Source organism: Pungitius pungitius, chromosome 14, assembly GCF_949316345.1.
Source record: "Pungitius pungitius chromosome 14, fPunPun2.1, whole genome shotgun sequence".
In the NCBI taxonomy this organism is placed as follows: domain Eukaryota; kingdom Metazoa; phylum Chordata; class Actinopteri; order Perciformes; family Gasterosteidae; genus Pungitius; species Pungitius pungitius.
In genome coordinates this window covers 9,791,624-9,818,602 of record NC_084913.1, presented here as the reverse complement: position 1 = coordinate 9,818,602, position 26,979 = coordinate 9,791,624, and the positions used below count along the sequence as shown (strand labels likewise).

At 42.6% G+C, this 26,979-nt stretch overlaps 2 protein-coding genes across 13 annotated transcripts in view; both read left to right on the top strand.

The window, feature by feature from the left end:
• pcnt (pericentrin) overlaps nucleotides 1-19,213 on the top strand; it is a 32,640-nt gene extending 13,427 nt beyond the window's left edge. For 8 of the 12 annotated variants that reach the window (XM_037486031.2, XM_062557130.1, XM_062557133.1 and 5 more), the window contains 35 exons: nucleotides 155-608; nucleotides 781-978; nucleotides 1,068-1,139; nucleotides 1,532-1,624; nucleotides 1,967-2,119; nucleotides 2,682-2,828; nucleotides 4,128-4,288; nucleotides 4,604-4,776; nucleotides 4,893-5,074; nucleotides 5,164-5,326; nucleotides 5,654-5,896; nucleotides 6,390-6,622; nucleotides 6,720-6,827; nucleotides 7,041-7,061; nucleotides 7,406-7,642; nucleotides 7,719-7,892; nucleotides 8,136-8,288; nucleotides 8,449-8,628; nucleotides 8,729-9,757; nucleotides 10,654-10,824; nucleotides 10,996-11,179; nucleotides 11,423-11,757; nucleotides 11,863-11,965; nucleotides 12,159-12,331; nucleotides 12,428-12,682; nucleotides 12,770-12,927; nucleotides 13,231-13,360; nucleotides 13,710-14,501; nucleotides 14,598-14,798; nucleotides 14,959-15,177; nucleotides 15,436-15,659; nucleotides 15,728-15,807; nucleotides 15,907-16,048; nucleotides 16,151-16,278; nucleotides 18,441-19,212. In XM_037486031.2, the coding sequence (XP_037341928.2) occupies nucleotides 155-608; nucleotides 781-978; nucleotides 1,068-1,139; nucleotides 1,532-1,624; nucleotides 1,967-2,119; nucleotides 2,682-2,828; nucleotides 4,128-4,288; nucleotides 4,604-4,776; nucleotides 4,893-5,074; nucleotides 5,164-5,326; nucleotides 5,654-5,896; nucleotides 6,390-6,622; nucleotides 6,720-6,827; nucleotides 7,041-7,061; nucleotides 7,406-7,642; nucleotides 7,719-7,892; nucleotides 8,136-8,288; nucleotides 8,449-8,628; nucleotides 8,729-9,757; nucleotides 10,654-10,824; nucleotides 10,996-11,179; nucleotides 11,423-11,757; nucleotides 11,863-11,965; nucleotides 12,159-12,331; nucleotides 12,428-12,682; nucleotides 12,770-12,927; nucleotides 13,231-13,360; nucleotides 13,710-14,501; nucleotides 14,598-14,798; nucleotides 14,959-15,177; nucleotides 15,436-15,659; nucleotides 15,728-15,807; nucleotides 15,907-16,048; nucleotides 16,151-16,278; nucleotides 18,441-18,484 (7,513 nt within the window). In that variant the 3' untranslated portion in view covers nucleotides 18,485-19,212. Of the gene's footprint in view, nucleotides 1-154; nucleotides 609-780; nucleotides 979-1,067; nucleotides 1,140-1,531; nucleotides 1,625-1,966; nucleotides 2,120-2,681; nucleotides 2,829-4,127; nucleotides 4,289-4,603; nucleotides 4,777-4,892; nucleotides 5,075-5,163; nucleotides 5,327-5,653; nucleotides 5,897-6,389; nucleotides 6,623-6,719; nucleotides 6,828-7,040; nucleotides 7,062-7,405; nucleotides 7,643-7,718; nucleotides 7,893-8,135; nucleotides 8,289-8,448; nucleotides 8,629-8,728; nucleotides 9,758-10,653; nucleotides 10,825-10,995; nucleotides 11,180-11,422; nucleotides 11,758-11,862; nucleotides 11,966-12,158; nucleotides 12,332-12,427; nucleotides 12,683-12,769; nucleotides 12,928-13,230; nucleotides 13,361-13,709; nucleotides 14,502-14,597; nucleotides 14,799-14,958; nucleotides 15,178-15,435; nucleotides 15,660-15,727; nucleotides 15,808-15,906; nucleotides 16,049-16,150; nucleotides 16,304-18,440 lie in introns of all 12 variants that reach the window. The other 4 variants (XM_037486032.2, XM_062557129.1, XM_062557131.1 and 1 more) reach the window with 3 other exon arrangements.
• Nucleotides 19,214-19,679: 466 nt separating this feature from the next.
• On the top strand, nucleotides 19,680-26,490 carry senp2 (SUMO specific peptidase 2). The gene is made up of 17 exons (XM_037486262.2): nucleotides 19,680-20,173; nucleotides 21,174-21,223; nucleotides 21,314-21,426; nucleotides 21,845-21,911; nucleotides 22,050-22,131; nucleotides 22,267-22,417; nucleotides 23,014-23,120; nucleotides 23,195-23,277; nucleotides 23,433-23,481; nucleotides 23,564-23,636; nucleotides 23,751-23,897; nucleotides 23,987-24,118; nucleotides 24,574-24,792; nucleotides 24,989-25,068; nucleotides 25,155-25,239; nucleotides 25,334-25,429; nucleotides 25,519-26,490. Exons 1-17 carry the CDS (start codon nucleotides 20,022-20,024, stop codon nucleotides 25,579-25,581), a joined length of 1,749 nt encoding a protein of 582 aa, XP_037342159.2. The 5' UTR covers nucleotides 19,680-20,021; the 3' UTR covers nucleotides 25,582-26,490.
• Nucleotides 26,491-26,979: the final 489 nt, after the last annotated feature.

The following is a 26,979-nucleotide window of genomic DNA, read 5'->3' as shown; positions in this document are numbered from 1 at the left end:
CGTGACATTTGTTGTATATGCCCACATTTCAGCTGCTGTGCTACTATTATGGTCTTAAAATTGAATGTTCTGCACTAAGTCCCTGTGGACTCACATTAGTTTCTATCTTTGCGATCCTTGATATGCTTCATATGGATCTTTGTTTTGTGTTCAGGTTCCAGGAGGAAAAAGCAGCGCTGGAACAGAATTTGGCCCAAAAATCTGAAATCTCTCTGGCACAGCTACAGAATAGACATCAAACTGTGCTGGAAAACCAGAGCGCAGCACTTCTGAGCAAACACTCCGAAGAGAAGGACACACTCAATGCCAAACACATAGCACAACAAGATTCACTCAGTGCCAGTCACAGAGAGCAACTCGCCGCTGCCACGGCTGAACTAGAATCCAAACACAAAGCTGAGCTTGTCGCCTTGGAAGCAGCCCTCTGTTCCAAGCGAAAGGACGACCTTAAAAGTCTGGAAGCTGTTCTTCAGGAGACTCATCAGGCCCAGCTGGAGGCTCTAGAGGCTGAGCTGACTCGCAAACACCAGGAAGAGAGAGATGAACTGGAAAAGAGGATGCTGGGTAATATGGACACTTTGGAGGCCACATACCTGAAGGAAGTGCAAGTAAGGACACATTATTTGTAAAATGTTATGTTAGCAATGTTTTACATTCTTATTCGTTTTTGATATTTGTGGTGGATGCCCATCACATACTAAACATGAATGCACCATTCTATTAGATCTGCCTTTATAGACATTAAATGAATGACTGTCTTTAAAACAAAATGTATTACAGACACTGCGTGATGAAATCATGCAACTTGAAGATAAACATTGTCAAGACCTGAATCTCCAGAAGTCACAACACCAGCAGATAATGGCGCGCCACAACGCCGAGCAGCTGTCAATCAGGGAGGAACTGAGGAAAGAGCTGGCTCAGGTGCACATAGAGAAGTTTAGGGCCATGGCAGCAGAGCTCAGCCACGTTCACAAGGTGAGAAGTAAAGATTGGTTCTCAATCAGATTAGCATTCAATCAATAACCAGAACTAAAGAAATAAGACTTCCCAATTCTTTCTAATAGACTGAGCTGGCTGCTCAACAAGAGGCCTTGGACATGGAACACTGCCAAGCCCTGGAGACTCTAAAAAAGCAGGTACTTACTCGATCATCCCTACCATGCTTTAGTTTTCTAATCTGTTAAAAAGCTAGTGAACATGCTCTACGGTAATATTCCATCTTTTATATTGAGTATTTGATGCCCTGGATGTATTCACTCCATCTCCACCGTAGATATCAACACATTACAGCTTGTATGGTATATTGCAAACCCCTATGCTGATGTTAATTAATCTAATAATTGAATCTTCTTGAATGCTTTTGAATGGATATTTTGGCGATAATTTATTAGTATTTCATTGCAATTTGATTAATTCATCTTTTTATCCCTTCGCCTTTGTTTTCATGGTGTTTTTCTGATCCTTCTCCCTCAAGTGTTTTGATATTCTGTGAGATTTGATGTCTTTGCATCCTTTGCGCTTTTCTCAGGTTTTGGAACTCGAGCAACAACACAGCACTGCTCTTTGCGAGCTCTCACATACCTACACTGCTGACAAAGAGCAACTCGTCGCACAGCAACAGGTGTGTATGTATTTGAGAAGCATTAGGGCCTATCATGCTGCCTCTTCGTGTAGGTTTGAATTTTTGGAACAGGAGTGGACTTACATTACATGTCATTTAGCTGACGCTTTTATCCAAAGCGACGTACAATAACTTCCAGGGCTCTGCCTGGCGATTAGTTCTTTCTCTGCTCCTCTCACAGCCCATTAGAGACAGGATAACACTGAATTATTGTTCATCTTTCATAATGGTGTATTTGTGGGAGGCAAAGAGTACTACTATTCTTTTTTTTCTTTTGAAAAGCACTGTGAATCTGAGCATTTTGTATTTTTAAACCAACCAACCACATGTGGCTGCTTTTAGGAGTTGAGGGCGGTCTCTGCGCGGGAATTGGAGGCATGTCGCAGGGAGCTTGAAGAGGAGTCATTAAGGCAACGTCAGCACTTCCTAGAAGAGGCGGAGCTCCTCAAAGTCCAATCAGAGGAGAGAGTACAGGACAGGATTAATCAACTGACGGTAAGAGGAGATTTCTCAGTGATGAGAAAAAACATGAACCCGTTTGTAGCTTCCTTTTTTTCATGCCTAAAATATGATCTTTGTTGTGTAATTATTTGATTCTGAGTGCCTGCTTAAAACATTATATAATAACTGGTTTATTGCAGTGTGCGTGCGTGTGCACATGTGCATAGCCCTCTCTAATCTCCAGATGCACCAGTTCATTCAAAGGCATAACTCTTGGTTGGACACCGTCCCACTGGAGATTTACTCAAACTCAGTTTCCACATAATCCCTCCATCATCATATATGTAGACGTGTTGTCCGTCTGTCTCTGTTCTCTGAATCTGTGTGCCGTGTGTGTTAGCTTTTTATCCTCTGATGCAGAAGGTTTTAGGGCCGAAGTTTATTTTTTATTTATAGACGTTTGGCATTTGACCATCTGAAATGTGCAAGCCAGTAGTCAACTATAAGCCAGTCAGACATGTCCAGAGGTCTCTTTAGCTGAGGAATGAATAAGCCTATGTTAAGATGGAAATCTGCATTTTTTGAATTCATGTACCAGTTTCATTGCTTTGTTTAGACTGAATTTGAAGAGCAGAAGGAGTTGGAGCTTGAGGACCTGAAGCAAAGCTTCACATCTGAACAGGAGGCGAAGGAGCAGAGCTACACAGACAAAATGAGCCAGCTTACTATCCAGCTGCAGCTACTGGACGCCGTGGTGGCCCAGGTACTAGACAACTGCATACATGTGTTAAATTAACAGCCTATTCTAGTGCTTTTATATATATATATATATAAATTCGCACCATCCGTTTTATTTTTCTTGGGACCAGGTAAGAGGCCTGATGTAAATGTGTCTTCATTGGTGTTGAGACTTGGGAACCACTTGGAAAGTGTAAATAGAAATGGAGTGAATTAATAGTGAAGAATAATTCCGAATAATGCTGCTAAGGGTTAGGCTGATCCACAGGGTAGATTTTCCTTTGCATTGAATAACTGTGTTAAAAGGATTATCGTATCAATGAAACGCTCTAATCTGGTGTGTTTTGTAGTCTGTTCTCTTGGTTGAAACACGTATTGAAACTGAGATGACTAGTTGGGTAATCAATTAGAATTTGCAACTTTGGCAGGTAGTAATATTTAACTTCAGCTGGAAGAATAATTACCTTAGTTACCATAGCCCAATGCAAAATTAATTTGTATTCATTAGTTGTTAGTTGTCCTGTCAAAGGAGCAACATTTTTTTTCCTTGTTGTTGTTTTTCCTTGTTGTTGTGAAATATACTGAAACCCTCTAATTGTATAGTAGTCTCAATAATAGTTTCTATACCCCGTGGAGCCTACTTTTCCCGATAAAGCCAAAAACATTGGCTTCATCGGGACCGACATCGTAAATCAATGCATGCTTTGTGGATACGTCTGCACGGCCATTAGTTTCCATGGCACCTTCCCAGGCTTTGCTTTTGGTTGTGAGATATTAACAAACACACACCCCAAGAGGTTAGCAAAGAGACGGTTAAGAGGTTGGGAGGGTGCTGTTGTCAGGGCAACAACATTGTTTGGTTGAGGCAGGTGGCCGCACAAGAAGTGTTTGATGGGAGAAGGCAGGAGGTAGAGGTAAAAAGAGAGGGAATGAGGGTTGAGGAACAAGAGGTAAGACGCTAACAGGAGAGACCTAGAAGAAGAAAAATTCAGCAGTGAATCCAGAAGTTGTGGTAATTTCAGTTTCATAGCGGATGTATTGAATGTAGTATTGGTGATGGTTGTTGACTCTGATTACGGGGGATTTCTCTAACGATCAACATCTTGTTTGGATTTCCCGTCAAACACGGAGCATGCCTTCTGCTTTTGTCATGCTCTTGGCCATGATTGTTTGATGGCCATGTGATTTTTGGAACTGATACTTACTGAGACAATAATTTGGGGGGCAATTTGTTTTGCTCATACGAATGTTTTCTAGTTGTATGAGAGGTGCAGTTAATAAGCGTGTTGGGAGGATTAACATCTCTTTCCGTCTTTTTTTTCAGCTGCGGGCCGAAGTTGGCTGTCTGCAGGGGGAGTTGGAAGGAAAACGTTCAGAGATGGAGACTTTGGACACCCTCCTTCAACGAAGGGAGCGAGAGAACCAGGAGGGAGGAAACCTTCTAAACATGCTCACGGAGGACTTGCAGACTGCTAAAGAGGAAAGGTAAGCGTTGTTGTGGCTGTTGCAGAGGGATTTTGTTGTTACTGGTGAAAGCACCAGCGTTGGGCTAATATTACCATGGCAACATTAACCTTAGTATGCCCTTCACCGAAAGTATGTTTTGTTAATGCTCACTTTCTGCAATGACAAGTTTAATTGTTACTACTTTATGACATACAATATGCATTTTTAGTTGCTTTTACCATTTATTTATTTTTTCACTTAAAATGGTATGATTATGAGACTGTTTTGACTTGGAATGTGACCTGGTTAAATGTAGAAAATAGTATAGCGCATTTGTCACATTTGTTTTCCCAGACGTAAACTGCACCAGGCCAATGAAAAACTGAGAAAGGTGCTGATTGAGATGATTCGCTGCACCATTACAACCGAAGACATGATTGGACAAAAGATCAGTGGCAAAGCCCAAACATCTGGCCAGGCGACCCTTCATAGGAGCTCAGCAGGGAACAAAGAGGCACAAGAATCGGGTCTGTTGGCCTTTTATTTGTTCTGAAGTTGCAAGGCATCTTATGCCTTATGAACATAAATGACTTCATAATTGCAATTCATTTTTGCAATGATTACTTTTCACTTAATTTTGTAGGTATTTCAGTCGCAGACATGTCTTCAGAAGACATGGAGCTGACCCAGCTGCTCTGTGAGAGCCTGCTGGTTTCAGATGGTCAGATCAATCCTGGCGGAGAGGAAGCGGCTCTGAACGCCTGCAGCCGACTGCGTCACACTGTTGAAACACTCCTGGAGCTGCTCAACCACGCCAACACACAGGTAGAGGATGCAAAGGGCTTAGCATATCTTAACAATTCACCCCAAACCCCTCTTTCTTGAGTTTATTGATGAGTTTCTTACTTCTCCAGCTGGTGCAGACTCATGATGTCCACCTTTCTCTGGAGGAAAAGTTCTCTCAGGGCAGAGACGACTCTGCCCAGCTCATTGAGCAGCACAAGCACCTGTTGGAGCAGCTTGATCGAGAGGCGGAGCTGAAGAGTAAACTCCAGCTAGAACTTCACAAGGCAGAGGGTGAGCACTATATAAGGGTTGATTGTTCCTCACAAATTTCACCAGTTTTACTGAAAGTCAAACATAACTGTTTTAGCTTCTTCAAATGGAAACACAGTTGTTAAAAACCACTAAGGTTACGAAAGTAAGCTGATCAAAAGGTTTTTGAATAATGGGTATGCTAGCACTAGCTCAGTCAGTGTTATCTGTGCCACATTTGGAAATTACTCAAATGGTTTGTTCAGATTTTGTTCTAGGAATTAAAAATACTGTTAATATTTGCACTGTTGCCCTTCATATCAGACAACATTCCCTTTTAAACAAAACTTTTTAACTTCATGTGTTCAGGGCTTCTCGATGGCTATGTGGCAGAGAAAGCTGTCCTAGAGGAGTCTCTCCAACAAAAGGAGGTACAGGAGGAAAGACTTGTGGAGGAGCTTGAGGACCTGAAGGTGAAGCTGCACCAGATGCAGGCCCTCCCCACAGAGCTGGATAACCTCAGACTGAAGCATCAGGAGCTCAGCGAGGAGCACGCACTCCTCCTCCGTCAGAGGGAGCATCTCTCCTCTGGTCTGGGGGAGAGGGAGAAAGGTGAGCGCAGCAACCGTGAAATCATGTGTTCCTCACTGCGTAAAGTATTACATTAACCTCTTTAGTGAGCTTGAACACAAACTTATGATAATGTCTGTGCTCAGATGTGTTGTCTCTCCATAGGCCATTTGCTCAATTCAGATCCTGATGCAGGTTTGTAGGTCAGAGTATGAGATGAGGGGGTGGTGAATTAATATGCAGTGTATTTGCAGTGCTGCGAGGTTGCCATTTGTACCACTGCCAGCAGTTTATAGCAAAAGCTCTTGTGTGCTGTGTCATTTTTTTTCTTCCTTTTACACAATGTTCTCACTCAGAGCTGTCAAAGAGAATGCATTCAGTGCCTTTTCAGGGGAAAAAGACACAGGATGTGTACTAGTTGCATGTACTTAACTCCCAATGTCTTCGAGGCTTTTAAAATGCATCTGTATGTTTGCATTGAAACAATAGTCTTGAATGTACCTTTTTATTTATTTTTCTATTTATTTTCTTCAAGCTCTACTGGCGGAGACACAGCGTTTGACCCAGGATAGGCTGGACTTGCAGCGGCAGGCCGAGAAGGACCGCAGCTCTCTGTCTCTGCGCCTCAGGGCTCTGGAGAGAGAGCTGGAGGAGCAGGAAACGCAGGGCCTGGAGGCAGAGCAGCACCACAGAGTCAACGAGGAAGACCTCAACCAACGTGTCCAAGCACTTGAGAAACAGCTGAAACATGACAGGCAGTTTATAGAAGTGAGTTTAATATCTCTCACTGATGACTGACTGTTGGTCCCTTTAAGTTATTGTCCTTTTTAACCCTTATTATGTCCAATTGTTCCTCTGCATATAGGAGCAGGCTGTGGAGCGTGAACACGAGCGAGACGAGTTCCAGCAGGAAATCCGAAGCCTGGAGGCCCAACTCAGGCACACAGGCAGCGGAGATAATAAAGGACACAGGGTGAGGCCTGTTTAACATCCAATGGATGATGTTGATTAAATAGTGTATTGCAGTGTGTTTGTGTTTTTGAGATGAGTCTCAATGGCATTGCTGAGCTGATTATAAAGCATAACTACTCATACTTGGAGATTGAGGTGATGAATGCATTGTTTTTCATGTCACAAACCTGACTTTTGCAATGTGTTTATCCCTGTGCTGAATGGATTTCTGTAGTTTGAGGACTTGGTTCTGCAGGTATGAAATCTAACTAGCGTACTTCTCCTAGCTCCTCTTACTCTTTGCATTGTGTGTATTTGTTGAAACATAATTTTCCATGCAATCAACTGAAAAAACATTTCACTGCTTGTATGTGCTTGTCATATGTTCTGCATTCATTCCCATTTAATCTTTTGTTTGTTGGTAGTCATTCATTCGCTTCGGTTTCTCACTTTCACCTACGTCGCTGCTCTGGAATGGCTTAACTTCTATGTTTGGTACCAGTGGCTGTAGATCCGAACCGGCTTTATGTATCTACAAAACGTGTTGTTTTCACTCAACGAAACTTTTCATCCAAAATATGGCCCGCTCTGTTTCTGCAGGTGGAAAGTCTACAAGCTATCATCAAAGACAAGACGGATGACCATTCCTCCTTGCTTGCAGCCAATCAGCAAGCCCAGCGTGACCTTAAGGAGCGTAATGAGGAGATAGACAAGCTAGCCGGGCGAATCAGGGAACTAGAGCAAGCACTGCTGAACACCGCCGAGAGTCATCGCTCTATCGGCCACCTGGAGCAAGAGCTCCAAAGAGCAAGGTCAAGGGAACAGGAGCTCACACAAGTAAGAAAATTGTACACTTGAACTGGCAATCACTCTCAATACTGCCTTTGTTTCTCACGCATGTGTCTTTTGTCAGGATAAGCAGGCTCTAGAGCAGCAGCAGCTGTCGAACAGGCTTCAGATCTCCGCTCTGCAATCCAAAGTGGATGAGACGAGACACTGTTACCATGACAACACGCGTGACCCCACTCAGGAGCTTAGCGACGCCCTGGACACCGCTCAACAGAGCCTACAAAGCAAAGAGCAGGAGGTCTGTTAGATTTTACCCAGCCAGTGTTTGGCAGTGCAACAATTTGAGCTGATTGGTGGTGTTTGTTTGATACATTTGGCAGTGGTAACCTTTTTGGTATCAATGTTTAAGCAAAATTGTCTCATGAAGAAAATATTTCCATGGTAAACAACTTTCTTTGATTGCACCGCATTGTTAACGCACGATGGGAAACTGCCTTCAGTTTTTGGTCTAAACTGAATCAGTGATGTTATGTCTTTGAAGGTCGAGGCACTGCTTCGCCAACTGGAAACTGCGCAGAGGGACTTGAGCCTCAAAGAGGTTGAACTAAAACACCTCTCACTACAGCTGGAGCTGCTGACCAATCAGAATGCAGCTCAGGTTAACGAGCTCCAAGGACAGATTGCCACACTACAAGTAAGTGGTATTTCATTATTTTGTCAATTTATAGGAAGCTGCTTTGTTAGAACTTGGACTAAGGAAGTAGTTCTTTAGTATTTTATAAAATCAGAAGGAACCTCCCCCCCCCCAGCACTATAACTTAGAATTGAACTGCTATATACAACTCTGCTTGCAGGAAAATGTGTCCGCTCTCTCCATACTCAAAGAGGAGCAAGAAGAACGAAGCGAGGTGGAGGACACAGAGGAGGAAAGCCTCTCCTCAGCATTATTTGAGGAGAAAAATCATGAGATTGACCAACTCACCACTCAGATCCAAAAACTGGAACACAAATTGGAGAACACCAGGGACAACAAGGTCAGAAAAACACACACACACATGCAAGTAGTGTGAACGTGCCCACAGTTTGAGGGGAAAAAGTAGACCAATTGAAATGTTTTGTCTTTCTGACCAAAAGGCTTTAGATGCTGAGCTTGAGGATCTGCGCTCACAGGTGGAACACCTTCGGTCTGAAATCGTGAGAGTGCGTCAGGACAAACGGGAAGAAGAGGAGCGCCTTCATGAGGTCATCAGCACTCTGCAGGCAGAACTGGCCACATTAGGCCCCAACCTGCATGAAGTCAGTGACTCTCAGGATGGAGACAGTATTAATCCCTCGCCGGCTCCCAGCCCTGAGCCTGACCACGATGCACTCCAGGAGAAAGCAAAGAGGGGAGGACCAAACAGCCTGAAGCAAGAACTCGGTCTGGGTCACTCTGCCTCATCTCGCTCCCATCGGTCTCTTGTCAAGGCCCTCCAGAGTCAGCTCGAGACTGTGCTGGCTGAGAAAGACGGACTGGAGCGACTCTTGCTCACCCAGGAGGAAGATTACAGAGGACATGGGGAGGAGTTTGGAAAGCGGCTGACTGCTGAACGGGAGAGGGCAGATGAACTCCAACGTGCTCTCGCTGTCAAAGTAGCGGAGCTGAAGGAAGTCATGACCCGGAAAGAAGAGCCGGAGAAGAGGGGAAACGGACCCTCTGAAGATGAGCAGGACTGTGGCGAAAGTCAAGTCCAAGAGATGAGCGCACTGCATGAGACGAACGTCCACCTCGGCTCACTGGTTGTGGAACTCCAAAAGAAAGAAGAAGAGAGCGGGACAGAGATTGAGATACTTAAATCAAAACGGCAGGAAATGCAAACAGAAAATGAAGTCCTTCGAGAAACCAGTCTCAACCTTGAGAGACAAGTCCAGGAGCTTAGAGCCGAGGTGGTGGACATGGAGGAGCTGGTTGCTGAGGAAAGGACAAATATGAACACACTCAAGACCTTGAGGGAAGAGCTTTCTGCTGAATGTGAAGCACGGAGGACGAGGGAGGAGCAACTCCAGGAGGAAAGTGAAAACCTCAGACAGGAAGTGACTTCAATGAGAGCCTGTATCCAGGACCTGACCTGTCGACTCAATGAGAAGGAAACCAGTCAAGAAGAGGTGCAAAAGGAAGTGCTGGTGAGCGACAATCCAATACGTAAATGTGCAATACAATTTTAAACACATAGGTTCAACCTCCTTTTTACCTCCAAATTGAATTCTGTCTTTAATAAAGCCAGTGATTAACATCATTTCTAAGTTTATAAACACAGCAGTGAAAGACTTATTTTCAGTTATTGTGATTATGGTTATTATTATGATTATTTTTATTAAATGTGGTAAATGCCACTGACGTTGCCTTTTATAATCGGTGATAAGAATCAGAACCATTCATTGTCTTAAAGGGTCCGTGAAGTCATTTGCATAACACGGTGAACCAGCATCAAAAAGTCCAGACAGCAAATATCCAGCTGCTGCGTTTTAAGCTAATGTACAGCTATGCTGGCAACCGCAGGCGAAAACACATCTGGTTCTAGTTAACTCCGTAACACGTCACATCGCCGCGTCACTCCTGAGACGGCAGACTCTTACTAACACAGAGGAAGTGACATGAAAATGAGGAAGCTGGAGGGAATCCTTTGTTAGTGGTGGTTTTTAAAGCTCCGATGCACTTTATTTTTCTTTTTAGGTTCTAACTAGACGGGATGTGGTAAGGAGACTCTATTATATTTAATGGACGCTGCAAATCATTTGTTGGGCTTCTGCAAGTCTTTTCACTCGGATCTGATTTTGATGAGTTAATAGTTGTTTGTAGCAAATGTAGCCACTGTTGTTACGGCGTACAGAAGAGGTTTCTAGCAATATATAACCGTATAAATCAGAGTTCAATCCCGGCATGCAGTTGTTAAATAGGAATTCACATTGCAATTTGGTTGTTGGTCTTATGTAAAGCTCTGAAAAAAATAGGGTCTGTGGATGCAGGGTTTCATGAATACTAGGCAAGGCTGCTAATGAGCGTTTCCCTTTTTTCTAAGACTCATGCTGAGGAGACTGTGGCTAAGGTAGACACTGCCTTGAGACAGAGGGAGACTGAACTCGTCAGACTGAAGGCAGAGCATCTGGCTCTGAGGGCTGAGCTGACTGCTCTGAAGAAGGGTCTGAGTACCAGTTCAGAGAGGGCTGAGAAACTACATGAGAAAGGACAGGTGGGACTGGGATCTGAATACACAACAGCATATTGGATGTGAATTGAAGAGCAGTGGGATTTAACCTGTCTTTCTGTACGGATCTACTGTTTGCTGTGAGACGTGAAGTCATGATAGTACTCGACTTAGTGTAATAAATACATTTTAATGTTATTTATTCTTGTCTGTCAGACCAAAGGCTGCGCCGTATTCCACCTTGAGACTGATAACCAGCAGCTGAAGGCAGAGCTGCGAGGTTTACAGGAAGACCTGGCTGTACAGGAAGAGGAACTATCCCATCAGCAAAGGGAACTACAGCAACTCAGACAACATTGGGAAGACACACTTGATCACCAGGAAGCATACTTGGAGAAGGGTGAGTCCTTAGCAGTACTGCAAACATTCTATAATGTTGTATTTTTAGGTTCACACCGATGGCATAAATAATTGACTTAAAGGATTAGGATCTCCTATTTTGCATCATCTTAGAGAACGACGCACTCCTAGATAAACTGTGCCATTTCCTGTGGTCTAAAACTCCAGAGAACCCCTGGCCTCGGTGGCATCACAACTAAAACATGTTCTCATAATGACAACTTCTATTCTCTTCATCCGTCAGATACCTCCCACAGAACCTTTGAGGATGTCGTGAGCGTGTCTCATGACGAAGCCTCTCTGAGCTCACCGGAGGTTTTGAGGAGACTTGAATGCTCCGCACATAGAATCCCAGAACGCTTCCACGCCTCTGCTCTCGACTCTCAGCTGTCAGAGTTCAGTGGTCTGAACATCACAGGCCTGGATCTCCACTATGTCAAGACCTCCCCCAGGGTTGTGATGGAGCCTCCGCACTCCAGGACCATTACACCAGAGCCAGCTACACAGAGTACCCACTCCCCCGGGTCCCTGTCAGTGTGCGACCACTTGTCCACGCTCGACTCACTGGGCACAGATAAAGTATGTGCTCTCAAACGTCCACACATGCCTCCCTTTGTGGCATTTGGTCATATTGTTGGTTCAAATGTGGTTAAATATTTGATTAATCTTCTGTATTTCTTTTAGGCACGCGAGTTGGAAGAACTGGCTCTAACAGCACCTCCATCCCCCCTGGGCTCCACCTCCTCCTTGTCGGCACCAGAATGGGCCAGTGATGGATATGGCAGCAGTAATTATTGCCTCTTTTATTTTGAAGTTTTTGGATAAAAGAAATAAGATATATCAGGCTTTTGCTTCATAGACAATACTTCTTAGTGGCATCCATTGTTGCATGTTTTTTTTTAATCTTTGTTTTAATTGACTTCATTAGAAATAAGAATTGATTATCTCCACACTGATCCACTGAACTTATGTGCTCTAAGATGTGAGTTCAGAACTAGGTGCGAGGCTGAAAGTAGAGCTGGAACAGACTGAAAGGCTGGATGCTCAGTTTCTTGAGTATCTCCACTGCAGAGGAATGAACCCCACAGTGAACACAGACAGTGCTGCAGGCAGTATGAGCTACAGCGATGACCTGTTGTCGCCTGAGCTTCAGGTAGGCTTTATTTAAACTCTGCATATTTTGAAATCAAGAGAATTTCTGCAGAGATTTTATACTTTCCTTCTCCTTATACTTTACTTCTTTCCGCAGGGTCTGTTGAAGAAAGTGTATCAAGAAAGCTGCCAAATTCTGACACTGTCCCAACGTCGCGCCACGTCCTCAATGCAGCCTCATGTCTCGGATCTAAGAGGACATCATTCTGAAGGTGCCGCCGTCAAAACCGACCAGCAAGATCATCCTTCCTCCAACCCCCCCATGAGCTGGCAGCAGGAGAAGAGGGCACTTCAGGAGACTGTGATTGCTCTCAGAGAGCTGCTCTGTCGAATGGCTCAAAGCCAAACACGAGTGAGTTACTATGGTTTAAAAGATTATGAAATAATCTAGTGACAAGAAACTGATGTCTTGCTGATCACCTTCTTCGGTCTTCCTCAGACTGACTACAGAGAGGAAGATGACAAGCCCAGAGATCAGCTCCAGACTGACAAACCGGATGAAAATCCACTGAGGACTGAGCTGGAGGAGAGGCAGAAACACTCAACATGTGTTTGTGACACTCAGCAAGATCAAAAGAACAAAATGCAGTCACTCAGGTGCGTTGGACACAAACACAGCCAAAAACATTATTCCTAGTTGATATAGAGAACAAAAACAAAATAGGTAGTGTGAATTAATTGTATTGTGAAAATCAGAACTTCAATTAGTATTTTCAAAAATTAAATTAAATCCACATGTTGGCCATTAGGTACATGCTAAAATGCTCAATATTTCGTTTTTACAACATACTACTTTATAGGAATTTTGGTTCCTCAATTTGTTTCCATTAAACTCAGACATCTAATACAAAAAAGTGTTGAGAAAAATGTGTGGGTTGTGCTTTTTTTTTTTTTCTTCAGGATGGCTGTGGAAAAGGCGGAGGAAGATTTGAGACATGAGCAGCTAAGAGTCAGAGAGCTTCAACAACAACTGGAGCAGGAAAGAACTCTCAGTGTCCGTAAGGACCGAGAGGAGGAGGAAAGTAGAGCGGTAATACAAGCACGCCTGCGTGCTTGCTGAATGCACTTTGAATTCTCACATAAAAGCTGGTGTGAAATAACTGACTTCAGTCAGCACTGATAATTGAAGGCCTGAACCAATAGAGTGGTAGTCATTTAAAACGGCATGTGGAAATTTTAGTAGAATTTAAATACCTGGCCGTATTAAATCCATCAGTAAGTCATGTTCCACTTATACGCAGCAAATATATTTTCATGCTGAAAGTATTTTTCCATACTAGTGATATTAAACTGCTGATATTATGTTAAGAGAAACATACAAAAACACTTCCTGTACAGGGTGCATTCGTTCACTTTGTAAACTCTGATAAAATTTCCAGGCTGCGCAAGTTTCCTTCGAGCAGAAGAGGTTAGAGGTCACGGCTCTGAAGGGTCAGGTGGAACAGGAGAGGGTCGCCTGCAGCAACCTCCAACGGGAGCTTAAGATTGAACAGTCCCGCAGCGTGCTGCTGGAGAAACGCCTCAACGACACCCAGAAGGAGCTAGAAGATCAACGCCAACTTTCCGCTCACCAGCAAGAGCTCAGCTTGCAAGACCAGACTCGCTTTGAGCGCCTCGTGACTGAAGCAGAATCTTGTCAAGCAGAAATTCGCTCAAAGCTCGCAAATACACGCAAGAAGTTGGATGAAGAGAGAGACCGTTGCTCCAGGCAGGTTGATGAAGTCAGCCGCAGACACGAGGCGGATGCCGCCAGAGACAGGAAGTTCCTCTCCGACATGCGTGCCCAGCTGGAGCAGGAGCGAAGGCAGGGGGAGGAGCTGGTTGTCGAGTTGGACAAACTGAGAGCCGAGCTTCTGCAGAGCCGGAGGAATTGGGAAGAGGAGGACCGAACGAGGAGGGCGGAGCTGCAGAGGGAGCAGGAGGCCGCCGCTCGTTGTCGTGTAGCTCTGGAGGCCTTGAAGGAGCAGAAACGGGAAACCAGCTGTGCATTAGAGATGGAGCGAGAGCGATCCCGACACCAAGGTGGGGAACTAGCCGAGCTGAAGGCGAGAATGCGACTGCTGAAGGACAAAGAGAGGGAACGCGAGGAGCAGTGGGAGAGAGAGAAGAGGAAGGAGAGGCAAGAGCAGATGGAGAGGGAGAGACGACAGGATAGGACCAACAATAAACTGGTAAAATAACATCTTTGATGCATTCCCAATTGTAATGCTCTTCTTTTAGACCGTTCTGGATACACACAAAAACCTTACAAACATTTCTGACTTTAGTGTGAGTTGGAGCTGTTGAGGCAACAGGACCAGCAGCGCATGCAGAAGCTGCAGTGCACTCTGGCAGAGCTGGAAAAGGAGGAGAGACAGATGGCTGCTCAGAGGCTTTCTGCACAAACCACAGGGCAGCAACACAGGGCAGTGTCTTCACAGAACCTCCAGAGTGACTTCCAGGCAGACGTTGTACATCTAAACCAGCAGGTACATGCATGGTTATTACACAAGTACTACAGTGAGACCAATAGTGAGTGCTCTGCCACAGAACCCTTTGACTTTATTACTCTCGGATGCAGGTAATGGTGGTATTATAGGATTTGAAATTCACTGGACTGTTTCTGAAGAATACATTTTCTTGCCGTAGACGTTCGCCACGCAGTCATCCCCCAGTCTGCTGGAACGGTTGCTGAAGGAGAACTCAGAACTTACAGAGCGCGTGACGTCCCTGAGTCGGGATAGAGCTGCCCTCAAACACACAATCGCCTGCTCGGAGCGACAGCTGCGGTGCACAGAGAACGAGCTCGCTAAGGTCACCACAGAGACTGAGAACAGACCCATCAATGATGTGACCAGCAACAGCAAGGTCAGTGAGAAATTTAATATGATAAAGAAATATTTTTTAAGCCATCCAAGAACAGATTTTACAAGAATAATCAGTGCAGTGTTTTTATACTGTTCTTCAACCCTAATAGACTTCGTCATAAATGGTCTTTTTTTAAATTTCCAATAAATTTTCATTTTTTTTTTTTTTTTTTCACCTTCAAGTGGTACACTTCAGAGCTTACACCACTATTTAAAAAAATATATTAAATTTGTACAATGTGTGCGCATTGTTTTTCAGGTGCAGCGTTTGTATGAGCGCTACCTGCGCGCTGAGAGCTTCAGGAAAGCTCTGGTGTACCAGAAACGTTACCTGCTGCTGCTCCTGGGATGTTTCCAGGAGAGTGAGCAGGCCACTCTGTGTCTCATCGCTCATATGGGGGCACGCCCGTCCCCCCCATCCTCCCGCAACAGACCGCTGGGACGATTTAGGGCCGCTGTGCGAGTTGTCATTGCCATCTCAAGGTAGGGAGCATAGAGTTACGAGGCTTACCTCAGCCTAAAAACTAAAACTAACCTCACTTTATTTTTAGAATGAGGTTCCTGACGAGGAAATGGCAGAAAGCGATCAGAAGATTATCTGTATCCGCGACGGTCAATGGGCATGTTCAAGGTCAGCTCGGTGAACACATTTACTGATGCTAAACATCACCTCTCTGTGGCTCAGGATTATTAAATTGATATGGATTTTTAATCTTAATGACTGTTACAGGACCTAAAGCTGAAGTTTTAACGCAACTACATCCTCGGTTAAAGTTTGACTCCCCGCCGATCAGAGACGGCAGTGCCGTCCACAGAGACAAAGTGTCACACCTTGTTCCACCCACAAAATCACCCTTCAGGTTGCACAACAGGTTTGGGCTCTTCTTAAACTACATTTTTAAGTGGAACTCTTCACAAATATTTGTAATGGACTGAAACTCCTTTTTCATCAATAAGCTTTCTTGTCTCCTCAGGGTTAACTCCTGCACCACGGTGGGCTCGGAGCATTCAGGAGAAACTGCTCAGGATCCAGAGCGATCTTTGACAGAATATATCCACCATCTAGAGAAAGTCCAGCAGCGGCTGGTGGGAACCAGACGAGGTGAACAGCATTAAGTATAAGGAAGGTGAATTTCAGCAAAAAAGATAGGAGTTTAATGCATCAAAGTGGATGACAATTTAAAGAATCTGTCACAAATTTGTCACACTGGAAACACAGGGTGTCAGCTAAACACTGAGTATATTAATGGATTTAGGATTGGGGAACCTGCTGACTTTAATTTATTGCACTTTTAGTCCATGTTTGTGTTTACATTTGATTAGTGATTTGGGCTTGGCAGCGAACAGTCGAGTAAGAAATCCTACTGGTGATGGTATCCCACCAATTTGAAGGAAATTCAAAAACAGCCAAATTATTAAGCAACACTCCTTGGGTTCTGAGGCCCTCATTAGAATTGTAGCAAAGGATAACAAACTGGGAGATGTTACAGGGCACTGGGTTTGTTTTATAGCTCTTAATGCTGAGATCAGACCACACATCGAATCATCCTGGTGATGATGGCTCAAAAGAATACACAAGGAGCCTTTTCCCTTTTTCCCCCTAACCGAATGCATCAGCGCCACCAAAAACGTATACAACGTACCCTGACGTTCCAACCTTTATTCACAATCTATTGTATACATGCCGAATCATATCGTCTTTCACTCTTGAGTACTAGTATTCTACCAAGTTGACACCAGATATGAGTGAAACATCATCCTCTGCACACTCACTAGCTTTCCATTGAAAGAAAAAGACCCCACATAAAGCGTTCACGTCATTCGCGTACAGGTTTCCTGGCACTTTAACAATCACCTATATGTCATGCACACAATGATGGCCTAATCTGAAGCTATATCAAAACACTGATATTGTGCAGTCTGATCCCAGCATTAGTTGAATGTCTGCTAATTTGGTCATTTATTTTCCGGTGTTTTTCTTCACAAAAATGTACAAAGAAAATGCGCTAATGATTACAAAGTTCATAACACGTAATTCTATGAAAGACTCCAAACACTTGCTGCAAAAAAGCATTCATTAAATCCTACAAAACTTGTGTGCTCTGTCATCTCCCAACTTGGTAGGCAAGACTTGTTTAGCCCCACCCCCTAAAGAGGAAAGGAGGATACAGTCAGCCTGTTCCCCTCATATGATTGGTTATCGGCAGCGCTGGCTGCAGGAGAATAGGACGTGGCTGTACCTGAGCTGCTTGTCGCCAATTTACCTGAATGGTCCAGGTGAGTGTGAGTGTAAAATACTCACTCCACCAAATGTCAAAGGGCGTAGGTGGCACTTTGGTCTGACACATACGTGCCCCCTATATTTATGTCAGTTTATATTAAAAGTTCATTTTTATTGTGGATGTCTTAACTATTTTTTAAATATTTTCTGCAAACTTCAGCCAGCTATTTGTTTCAATGGGTGTCAGAATGATTCAATAGATTACTATGGCTTCAGTTTTCCAATAGAATAGAAAACTTAAACTTTTTTCCCCCATAATATTTATATACTTTGGGTGTTATGATCATGCAACAGATATAATTAGGTAGTCAAAAGATATTAGAAATATTAAATATTATTTAACTTGTTGAACCCTGCAGAAATAGCCCGAACCTTAACACACCTGTGCACATGTTTCACAGTTGTGTGCAATGGCTGCGTCACTCTAAAGTAGTTCTTCTTTTGGGGATCTCCTGTGATGACCTGTTAGTCCTGTTTCATAAATACAGACTGAAAAAAGTTTTCCTGGTAGCAGGATAAAAAGGCATTCAAAAAACGCAATCCAAACGCGTTGTTTAAAAAAACGTCACAATTTAAGAAAATCCTGCAAGACATTTACCCTCAAAGACTGGCGAACGGCCGCTGACAATGGACTGCCATGTGATTCTTTTTTGTGCTTTTCTCCTAAGTTTTACAAAACTGAATATTTCATCTGGTGATGGCAGCTCCTACCATGCATTAGCACTATTTATGTAGATCTATATTTACATCCTAAAGAAATCTATAGGCTTAGTCTTCTTTCATCAATGCTGTTTTCTAATGGGTGTTTTTGCACTGCATATCTGCGATTGCTTAAACATGTGAATATTTAACAAATTATAGTTTTAAAGAAATGCATGGCTGTCTATGGTCAACAAAATATATAAAAATAGACCATTACTGGTAGTTTTATCTTTGACTGTATGCTTTAATCTCATATTTTGCTTATTTCTGTTTTTTATTAGGTTCGTCTGGTTTTCAGCCTGACCCGACGTCGTCCAACCACTGAATGAATGTTGGCTGTTTGCATAACATTCCAAAACTGAAATATGTAGAAAGGAATATTGTGTTGATTTTTTTTGGAAGAAGTGATTTTATAATTACATAAATTATTTTTCAATACTTTTTATTGGTATTTTTCTATTCTCTGTACGATTGTATTTTTGAAGGGGACCTTGAGATGTTGCCAGAACCAATTTGTTTTTCTTTATTTTAAATAGTGTTTGTTATTTTTCTATTGATGTCTTTATTACTTTGTGCTTGTAAATAGGGCTGTTGCTGATTTGACTTATCCAAATTTGCACTGATTGTTTTTCTGAAAATCCATGATTAAGATGGCATGTTGGTGAACCATTTGTTTTTTGTGTAATGTTTCTACCATAAAGTTGATAAATATTTTAAATGTGTCTACAAACCAAAGAGACTGAGTTTATTGTATGCACATCATCGTTGAATTATAGCTTAAGGTATCTGAAGAATTCTCATTGTGTAACAGTGACAAACGATTAATTATAGAAGTTTATCTGTTCTATTTATTAAGGTAAGCTTAATACGATAAACAGTTTAAACATGCATACTGCTTTAATAAAGTACTGTGATGGCTATATTACATAAAGGGAACTGAGCATGGCAGAATGGTGTTCTCTGTTAACAGATAATAGAAACCGTATAGGCTCATATTTAAAGTGATCAGCGCTAGTTTCTGACAATATAAGACTAAAAAATGCACCACAATTAGAATACAACTACAAATGCTCATGGTGGGTTGATTTATTTGTGAATCAGAGTGAAGCTATACATTTTCATGTAAACAAAAAAAACATGATTTTAAAGAACTGACCTCTGCCACTTGCAAATGACAGATACGGTAAAATTGTACTTTACAGAATTCCTTTTACTTCATTTTTGTTTATTCAAGATGAACCCAAACAAAAATTTTAATAGCATAAATTACATTTAGATCTTGCATAGTCATATAAATCAGGTTTGGATTTAAATTAAATGCATTTGGTAAGCTGATTAACCGGATATTAATGAAGTAGTCAAAACGTGTTTTACTCATTTAGATTTACAATGAATGTTTAATGACTTTTTTCCCCTAAAATGGGTTAATTTTTTAATTATTACACTCAAGTCAACAACCATAAAATCCCTGAGATTTTATGAAACACATCAACATTTGAGAAAGTCAGGAGCAGTCGATGGTTTGATGTGCTACTGGCACGCTGTAAACTCCAGATCAGGAGGTTGGTTTGTTTATAGGGTCCGCAGAAACCGCTTTGTGGTGTTTCCCAATTTACCGTATTCATTCGATTTATATTTTAAAACTCCGCCTACTAATCTTCCCGAGGCGTGTAAAACGTTCGCTCTACGTGAGACATCAACACAGAATGACGCACATCCAGAATATCGGCACCGTGCTGCTAAGCTAAGCTAACCGCTGGCATTGATGTAACATTAGGTCGGTTTTTGGCCTCTTATCTGTGCGTAAAATAGTCCTGGATCGCGTAGAAGACCGCGCTACACTTTTGTCGTATTTGTCTGGGATGTATGGATGGATAGTTGACGGACTATCGTCGCTGTTTGAGCCCGTTACGAGGCAAAACCCCACCGACTGGCCCGGGAAAGGTGACGGCGTGGAGGCGGGAGCACGGCGTCAGGAGACCCTCAGCAGACCGGCTAAACGCAACTACCAGAGGTCGGTTGTTGAAGATTATATTCTGTTCCTGTACTCAGACTGACGTTACGTGTTCACTGGTGATAGTTGAATGTTTGACACAACCTTATATCCCTTTACTAATTCGATTAACGTGACGTAAAATGCTTAATCGACCCATAAATAGGAGGTTACTGGCTGTTAGTCAAGCTAACGTTAGCTTGTTTACCGTTGTGAATAACCAACACTATAAGATCACCTTCCGTTAACGTTAGTTGCTAAACTCCTCTGAGCATACCACGAAACGTCCATGTGAAACATCGAAGGAATCTATTTAACGCCGATACTATTTTGCTTCAACTTTTTTGATGGCACAGGCGGTCACCTGGCTAACCGTAAATGTAATTTTTTTTTAATGTCAATTGGCCATTTTTTAAATTGTTGCTTGTTCATGAAGATCCTCCACAAAAACTCCAACCATTCTATGTTTTGAACCCCTTAAAAGTGAGCATTCTTTGGCTATTCTCGGTTTTGTGGTACTGAAACTGCTTACCTCTGGGTATTGCACTGTTGTTTGAAGGCATCACCTTGGACTCCATCATAGTTTGCAGACTGTATCAGACATCGGCAGGTTACTCAATAAAGACCCTCGTTAGTTGTAGGCAGGTGTACCTAAAGCACTAGACACTTAATAATCCAAATATATGATGAACACAAATGGATGTTGACCCTAAAAGGTCATCAGATGATGTTATTGAGTGAGAACTATTGAGATTATTACTAATGTTTTGACCTTGACTAAAACACTAGCAAACCGTAGCACTAACAAATCGTAGCACTTAAATTGTACTTATAATGGCACTTTTCTATGACATGTTTTGAAACCGCTTATTTGATGAAAATTGTACTTTCTTGTTACTTGTTCTTCTGAGTTTGTATCTCTGTGGAAATGCACTTATTGTAAGTCGCTTTGGATAAAAGCGTCGGCTAAATGACATGTAATGTACTTTGGTCTTCTCCAACTTGTTTCTTCTTCTTACAGCGTTGATGTTGCAGACGGTGACCAGCTAGAGGTGAAAAGAAGGAGGCGAGGTTTGTTTAACCAACCGATTTATCCCTGTGTTTATTCCAATAGTGTCCAACAAATGAAGGCTGTTTATTTTTGCCTCTCTTTTGTGTCAGATGTAGTCGTTGGCTTCGTGAAGAAGACGGTGGCCGGGGTAGCGAGGCTGCTCAGGCTGCAGAATCCGCTGACGACCAGTCGTGAGAATTCGAGACATTATGAAGACGCGCAGGTTGGTCCTCCGACTCCCTCCTCACACTTGTGCATTTGAAGTTTGATACTTCACGAATTGCATTCTGAGCCACACAGACACGCCAGGCTTTAAGGCCTATTTCATATGCAGCCAAACCCAAAGACTCAAAATCTTTCTATATGTTGTACATAGTACATCATGAACATAACTGTCTTAATGTTTTTTAACATCTGATTAACTCTCATTTGTAACATACTTATATTAAAATACAGAGAGAATTTAAAACATGAACAGGGAAGAATAATCTGTTTGATAAACCTGCATTTGAATTACAAGTTACTTAAAACTGTTTTTGTCCTGAGTTTTTTAAGGAATGCAGTGTAAGTGCAACTTTAGTTAGTTCATCTGATTTGTATTGTCTGTCTTTAATGACTTTGCGTCTCCTGTTTTGATGCAGCCTGTTACTCTGATGGGGATAGACGAGCTCCACACCTCGTGGTTGAACAGCACTGAGTGGAGAATGAGTGAGTGAAGAGACCTGTTGTTGCAGGAGAAGACTGATCTTATGACTATCTTATATTTCATCCATACTTTTAACGGAGTGGTCTTCACATCCTAACGCCATTGTCCTTTTGAGTGATTTTTGTTTTGTTTTGTGTCAGGCAAACCAGTTATTAGAGTGAATGAGAAGAGTAGGAAGAATCCCTTTCAGAGCTCTTCACCCCCTTCAATAAGGAAATGCAGGCAAGTCCAGTCCCCTTCCTCATTCAAAATGCTGTAAATATGCCTACAGGGCTGTATTAACCATCAAATTTACCTTTTTTTTAAATGCTTTTTTGCTACTGTACTTTCTTTTCCTTCTTTTTTTTTTAAATCCAGTGGTACTGGGCTCCCCGACAGGGAGAGGAGAGGCTCCCTGCAACTGCTTCCCTCCAGACCTGCTTTGGGGGTGGGAACCACTAACCCTGATCTAACCTTTAATGGCTTCGGACACCACCGCTGCTACAAGCCCAGTCTTACTGTAGAAGAGGTAAAATGGTCTTTGAGTTTTATTTGTCAGGTTTATATAAGGATACTTGTATAAGCTTGCATCGTCTGTACAACTCTTATTATGCTAGAAATCTTTAAAATCATGACTGATGCTAAAAAATTGGGCTTGTCCTGATCTCAATATTTAGTGATAAAAATGTACTAGGTGCTTGTGGTAGTTTTATATATTAATAATCCTAGATATGGGTCCCTAATATTTATTTTTATGTAAACCAATTAACTCTTCACTGCTCTCTGGTGGACAAACACTTGTTTTTACCTCGAACCAAAATTGGCAATTCCTTTGCTGCAATTCCTGGGAAAACATCGGCAAAGTTAGTCACCAATGCAATAAATCTGCAACAATCAAATTATATAGTCCAATTTGTCTTTATGCAAAGTATAAAGTGTTGCTCCTTGGAGAAGTCCTGTCGCCAATAGAGCTCCCTTTTTTAAATTCAGATCGAACAAATTCAATCTCAATTTCTGTCTAATCACGTTTCTAACCTCACCCAGCTGACCACATTTACAGTGTTCAGTATTCTTATTTAGTCAAGTTGTATTTACCGCTAATCCCGCTTTCTGTTCCCTCTTAAGGCCATAAAGCAGAACGATAAGGAGCACTACAGGCGCTTGCTGGAGATGGTAGCCGAGAAGTACAGCAAAAGCCAACCACTACCTTTCAACCAAACAAAACCGCAAGAGTAAGTGTAACCCTGTATTTATTCAACCGTAGGATATGAGCAACTGACGTATCCCGTTCTACTTTTCCTCCTAGTGAGTCGCTTTCACAGGTCGACCACAAAACTGCTGCTTCAGGAAAAGCCTTGGACCCCGGGTCCAGGAAAGCGCTATACACAGGTAACCATTGTTACAAACAACAGTTTTGTTTGTGATTGGTAGTTTTGTGTGCTTATTTCTAAGTTGAATTTCACATAACACTCAGTCTAACTTTGTCCCTTTGAGTAAACGTCATGAATCCACCCGACTCAACCATCACTTGTCTTTTTGAACAGCTTCCCCGAGTATGTTTACATGGAGAAATGCATCTACTACCAAGGAAAGGTAAGTGTGTATCTACACAATGTGTGTCATGTATATTGATTCATTCTGCAATGTCCATACCTTTTGTATCCCTTATTTCCAGGTGGGGAAGCTTCCCATTTAGTAAGACGTTCAGTGGAGCCCTTGAGGAAACGCAGCTGGTTGGATGTGCGAAGGTAGTCCTTCATCTTTCCTCATTAGTGACGTGTGTCAAAGCCCCCTTTAAGTTATGATTATTGGTGCAAACAGAAATGTATCACTGCTGTCTGGTATGTCAACCTGTGTTACAGCAGAAACAGTCTGCAGATGTGGACCTTTCTACAGAAGTAGCTACTCGCCTCAATCTAGTGGACAGAGAGCCTCCCGCAGTCGTCTTCTCAGACACACATTCTGCACATGCATGGCACAGTGACGAGGACATACCAAGGCTCACCAAGGTGGGCTGGTCAGGAGTATGGTGTGGTTGCAGAGTTCAATTAATCATGCCTCAAATTGTATGTTATGTATCTGTTGTCCTTGTGTGTAGGATATGGCAGCAGAGGTGAGTTGTGCACTGGCTCAGAGTGATCCCAACCTTGTTCTCAGCGCAGCTTTCAAACTACGCATCACACAGAGAGACCTGGCCACGCTGCAGGAAGGCGGCTGGCTCAACGATGAGGTAGGTGCTAAGTCGGTGCGACAATTCCCACATCAGCGGAACAATAATCACATGTTTGGTGCCCGTGTCAACCAATTGGGCTGCTAACACGGCAGATAACATCCTCTGCTGGATGAGCTACATCATCAGACTTTTCATGTTTTTGAATTGACATGCGTCTTCCACATATTTGTCTAAACAAACAGGCCGACGAGGCAACCACTTAACTATTAATACAGCTTACCGCTTTGTAGCCGCTTGGCATCCTGTGAGATCCTGGCGTTTATCTTATTTTGGGCTCACCCGTAGAAACCGATAATGGCAACTAGCAACGTACTGAATCATCTGTGTTCTTGAATTATTAAAGAAGCAGCCCCCTTCAGCTCGGGAAAAGCAACAGATGCAAATTCTTAATCATATCTGAGAAGTATTCTTAAGATTAATTGTATTGTGCCTCGTCTGTTTTCATTTACAAGGTGATTAACTTCTACCTGTCCCTGGTGATGGAGCGGTGCTCTGGTGAAGCAGCAGGATTAAAAATCTACTCGTTCAGCACCTTCTTCTTCCCGAAGCTGCGAGGAGGTGGGCAGGCCGGGGGACACACGGCGGTGAAGCGCTGGACCAAGGCTGTCGACATTTTCCTCTACGACCTCGTCCTCGTCCCTCTGCACCTGGGCGTCCACTGGGCGATGGCTGTGAGTCGTAACAACCACACCTTTGTTGCCATGTTCCCCCTGTTTAGTTGGCGGTTCATGACGGAGCATTGAGTGCTTTTAGCATTTTATTTTTTCAACAAATTTGGGGTAGTTGTTTTGGTATTTCAGGAACATTGAAGAACCAAGTCCAGGAGGGTGATTTTGTGGCCTTTTAGAAATGTTTCTCTACTTCCAGGTAATTGATTTTAAGTCAAAGACGGTGAAGTCTTATGACTCGATGGGACAGAGGCACGATGACGTCTGTAGTCTTTTATTGTGAGTCCTCATTGTTTTCTTAAGCTTTTATTATTGGGTCGCCCTATATTCTTGCACCGTACATAATCAATATTCTCCTTTTCCAGACTCTACCTTAAAGAGGAGCACAAAGTAAAGCGAGGGAGAGAGCTTGATAGCCCAAAATGGACTGTTGGAAGCTTGAGGGCCACTGTAAGTAAAAATCCGATCAATGGCTAGCACTAAATTTTCTATTTTTTTAAAATATTTGAGATGAATGTTTTGTCCATTGCTTGTGCCTCTATAGGAGATTCCCCAGCAGAGAAATGGCAGTGACTGTGGTGTTTTTGTCTGTAAATATGCTGACTATATTGCAAAAGGAAGGCCTCTCTCCTTTAAACAGGTAAACTCTATAGTCTCCTAATTCAGTAGCATTTTTTTGTTATTTTTATTAACACAAATGAACATTTCCTTTTTTTTTTCTTTCTACAGTGCCACATGCCTGTCTTCAGGAAGGTGATGATTTGGGAAATCCTCAATCAGAAACTATGTTAGAGGATTGCAACAATCTTAATTAACTGCCTGACGATAGTGACTTTCTAAATTGGAGCAACATTTATATACAGTAGCTACATGTTGAAGAATATTTAAGGAATGGGCCAAAGAAGTGGACTCGATGGCGGAAAATGGAACCCAGGATAGCTGTTCGTGTCCGGAGAAAATATAACACTAGTCTTAAAGGTGATTCTGTTCCTTTATCCTGTTGGGACGTATTGACACTTTGTCATCTCTGAGTTGTAATTGGAGACTGTATTGGGATGGAAGAAGTGTATAAATTGCACGAAACTTTGGCACTACTGACTGAATAGTTTTTTTTTCTTCTTGGCTTTAGATTGTTTTTCTGTTTGTATTTCTGCCCAAAGTGCCTTCAGCCCTTTAATGAGCTCACGTTAGAGCATGCTTTTGCATATGATTGAAAGTTACTTGGATACATGCAACTCAAAAGACGGTCATTATTTGTTTATTGGATGGTTGCTTTGATATTTTCCAAATACAATCCGCAGAGTGGACAGCAACTAACTACAATGCTGCTTAAACACGAAACTCAATCTTTCTGTAATAGACGATGAAAATCTGAATACCTCCTTTCCAATCCCCTCTTGAGACAACTTATGCATGGTTGAATGCTTGTAGTGTTTTGATATTATTTATGACTTAACTGGAAAAAGTGTTCTGGAATGAGGTTATAGTTTGTTTTCCCCCCAATGAGTGGACTATTAAAAGTTATTTCCTCATATGTAATTGAGGGCGCTCTTACTTTTGTGAATCTTTTCCATGAGCATATTGCAAGAGGCTACTTAGGGCTTTTTCATTGACCTACAGTATATTGCATAGCAAACTATTGTACACACATGCATGTTTGGTTTCATGCTTTAAACGGTTTAATAAAGTATTTCATTTTGATATTAAATGACTCTTGCAGGCTTAAGTATTTAAAGAAGGTGCAATTTAACGAGTGAGCATGCAACTATTACCATTTCGGACCAGCAGCACCGGTTCCCCCCAAGGCTGCGTTCTTTCCCCTCTGCTCTTCTCCCTGTACACCAACAACTGCACCTCCAGTCCGTCAAGCTCCTGAAGTTTGCGGATGACACCACCCTCATTGGACTGATCTCTGGTGCTAAGCGCGCTAAAGACAGTGGAGATGGTTGTGGACTTCAGGAAGTACGCAGCCCCACCTTCCCCTCTCACCCTGTGTGACTCCCCCTTCACCCACTGAACCAAGAAGGCCCAACATGTTCTTCCTGAGGCCGCTGAAGAAATTCAACCTGCCAAAGATGACGATCGAGTCCATAGCATATATTTTTCTTATTCCTGCACTACGTGCTCTGTTGTCCATTATTTTACTGTCTGCCGTCATGCACCAACCGCCAAGTCAAATTCTGACATGTG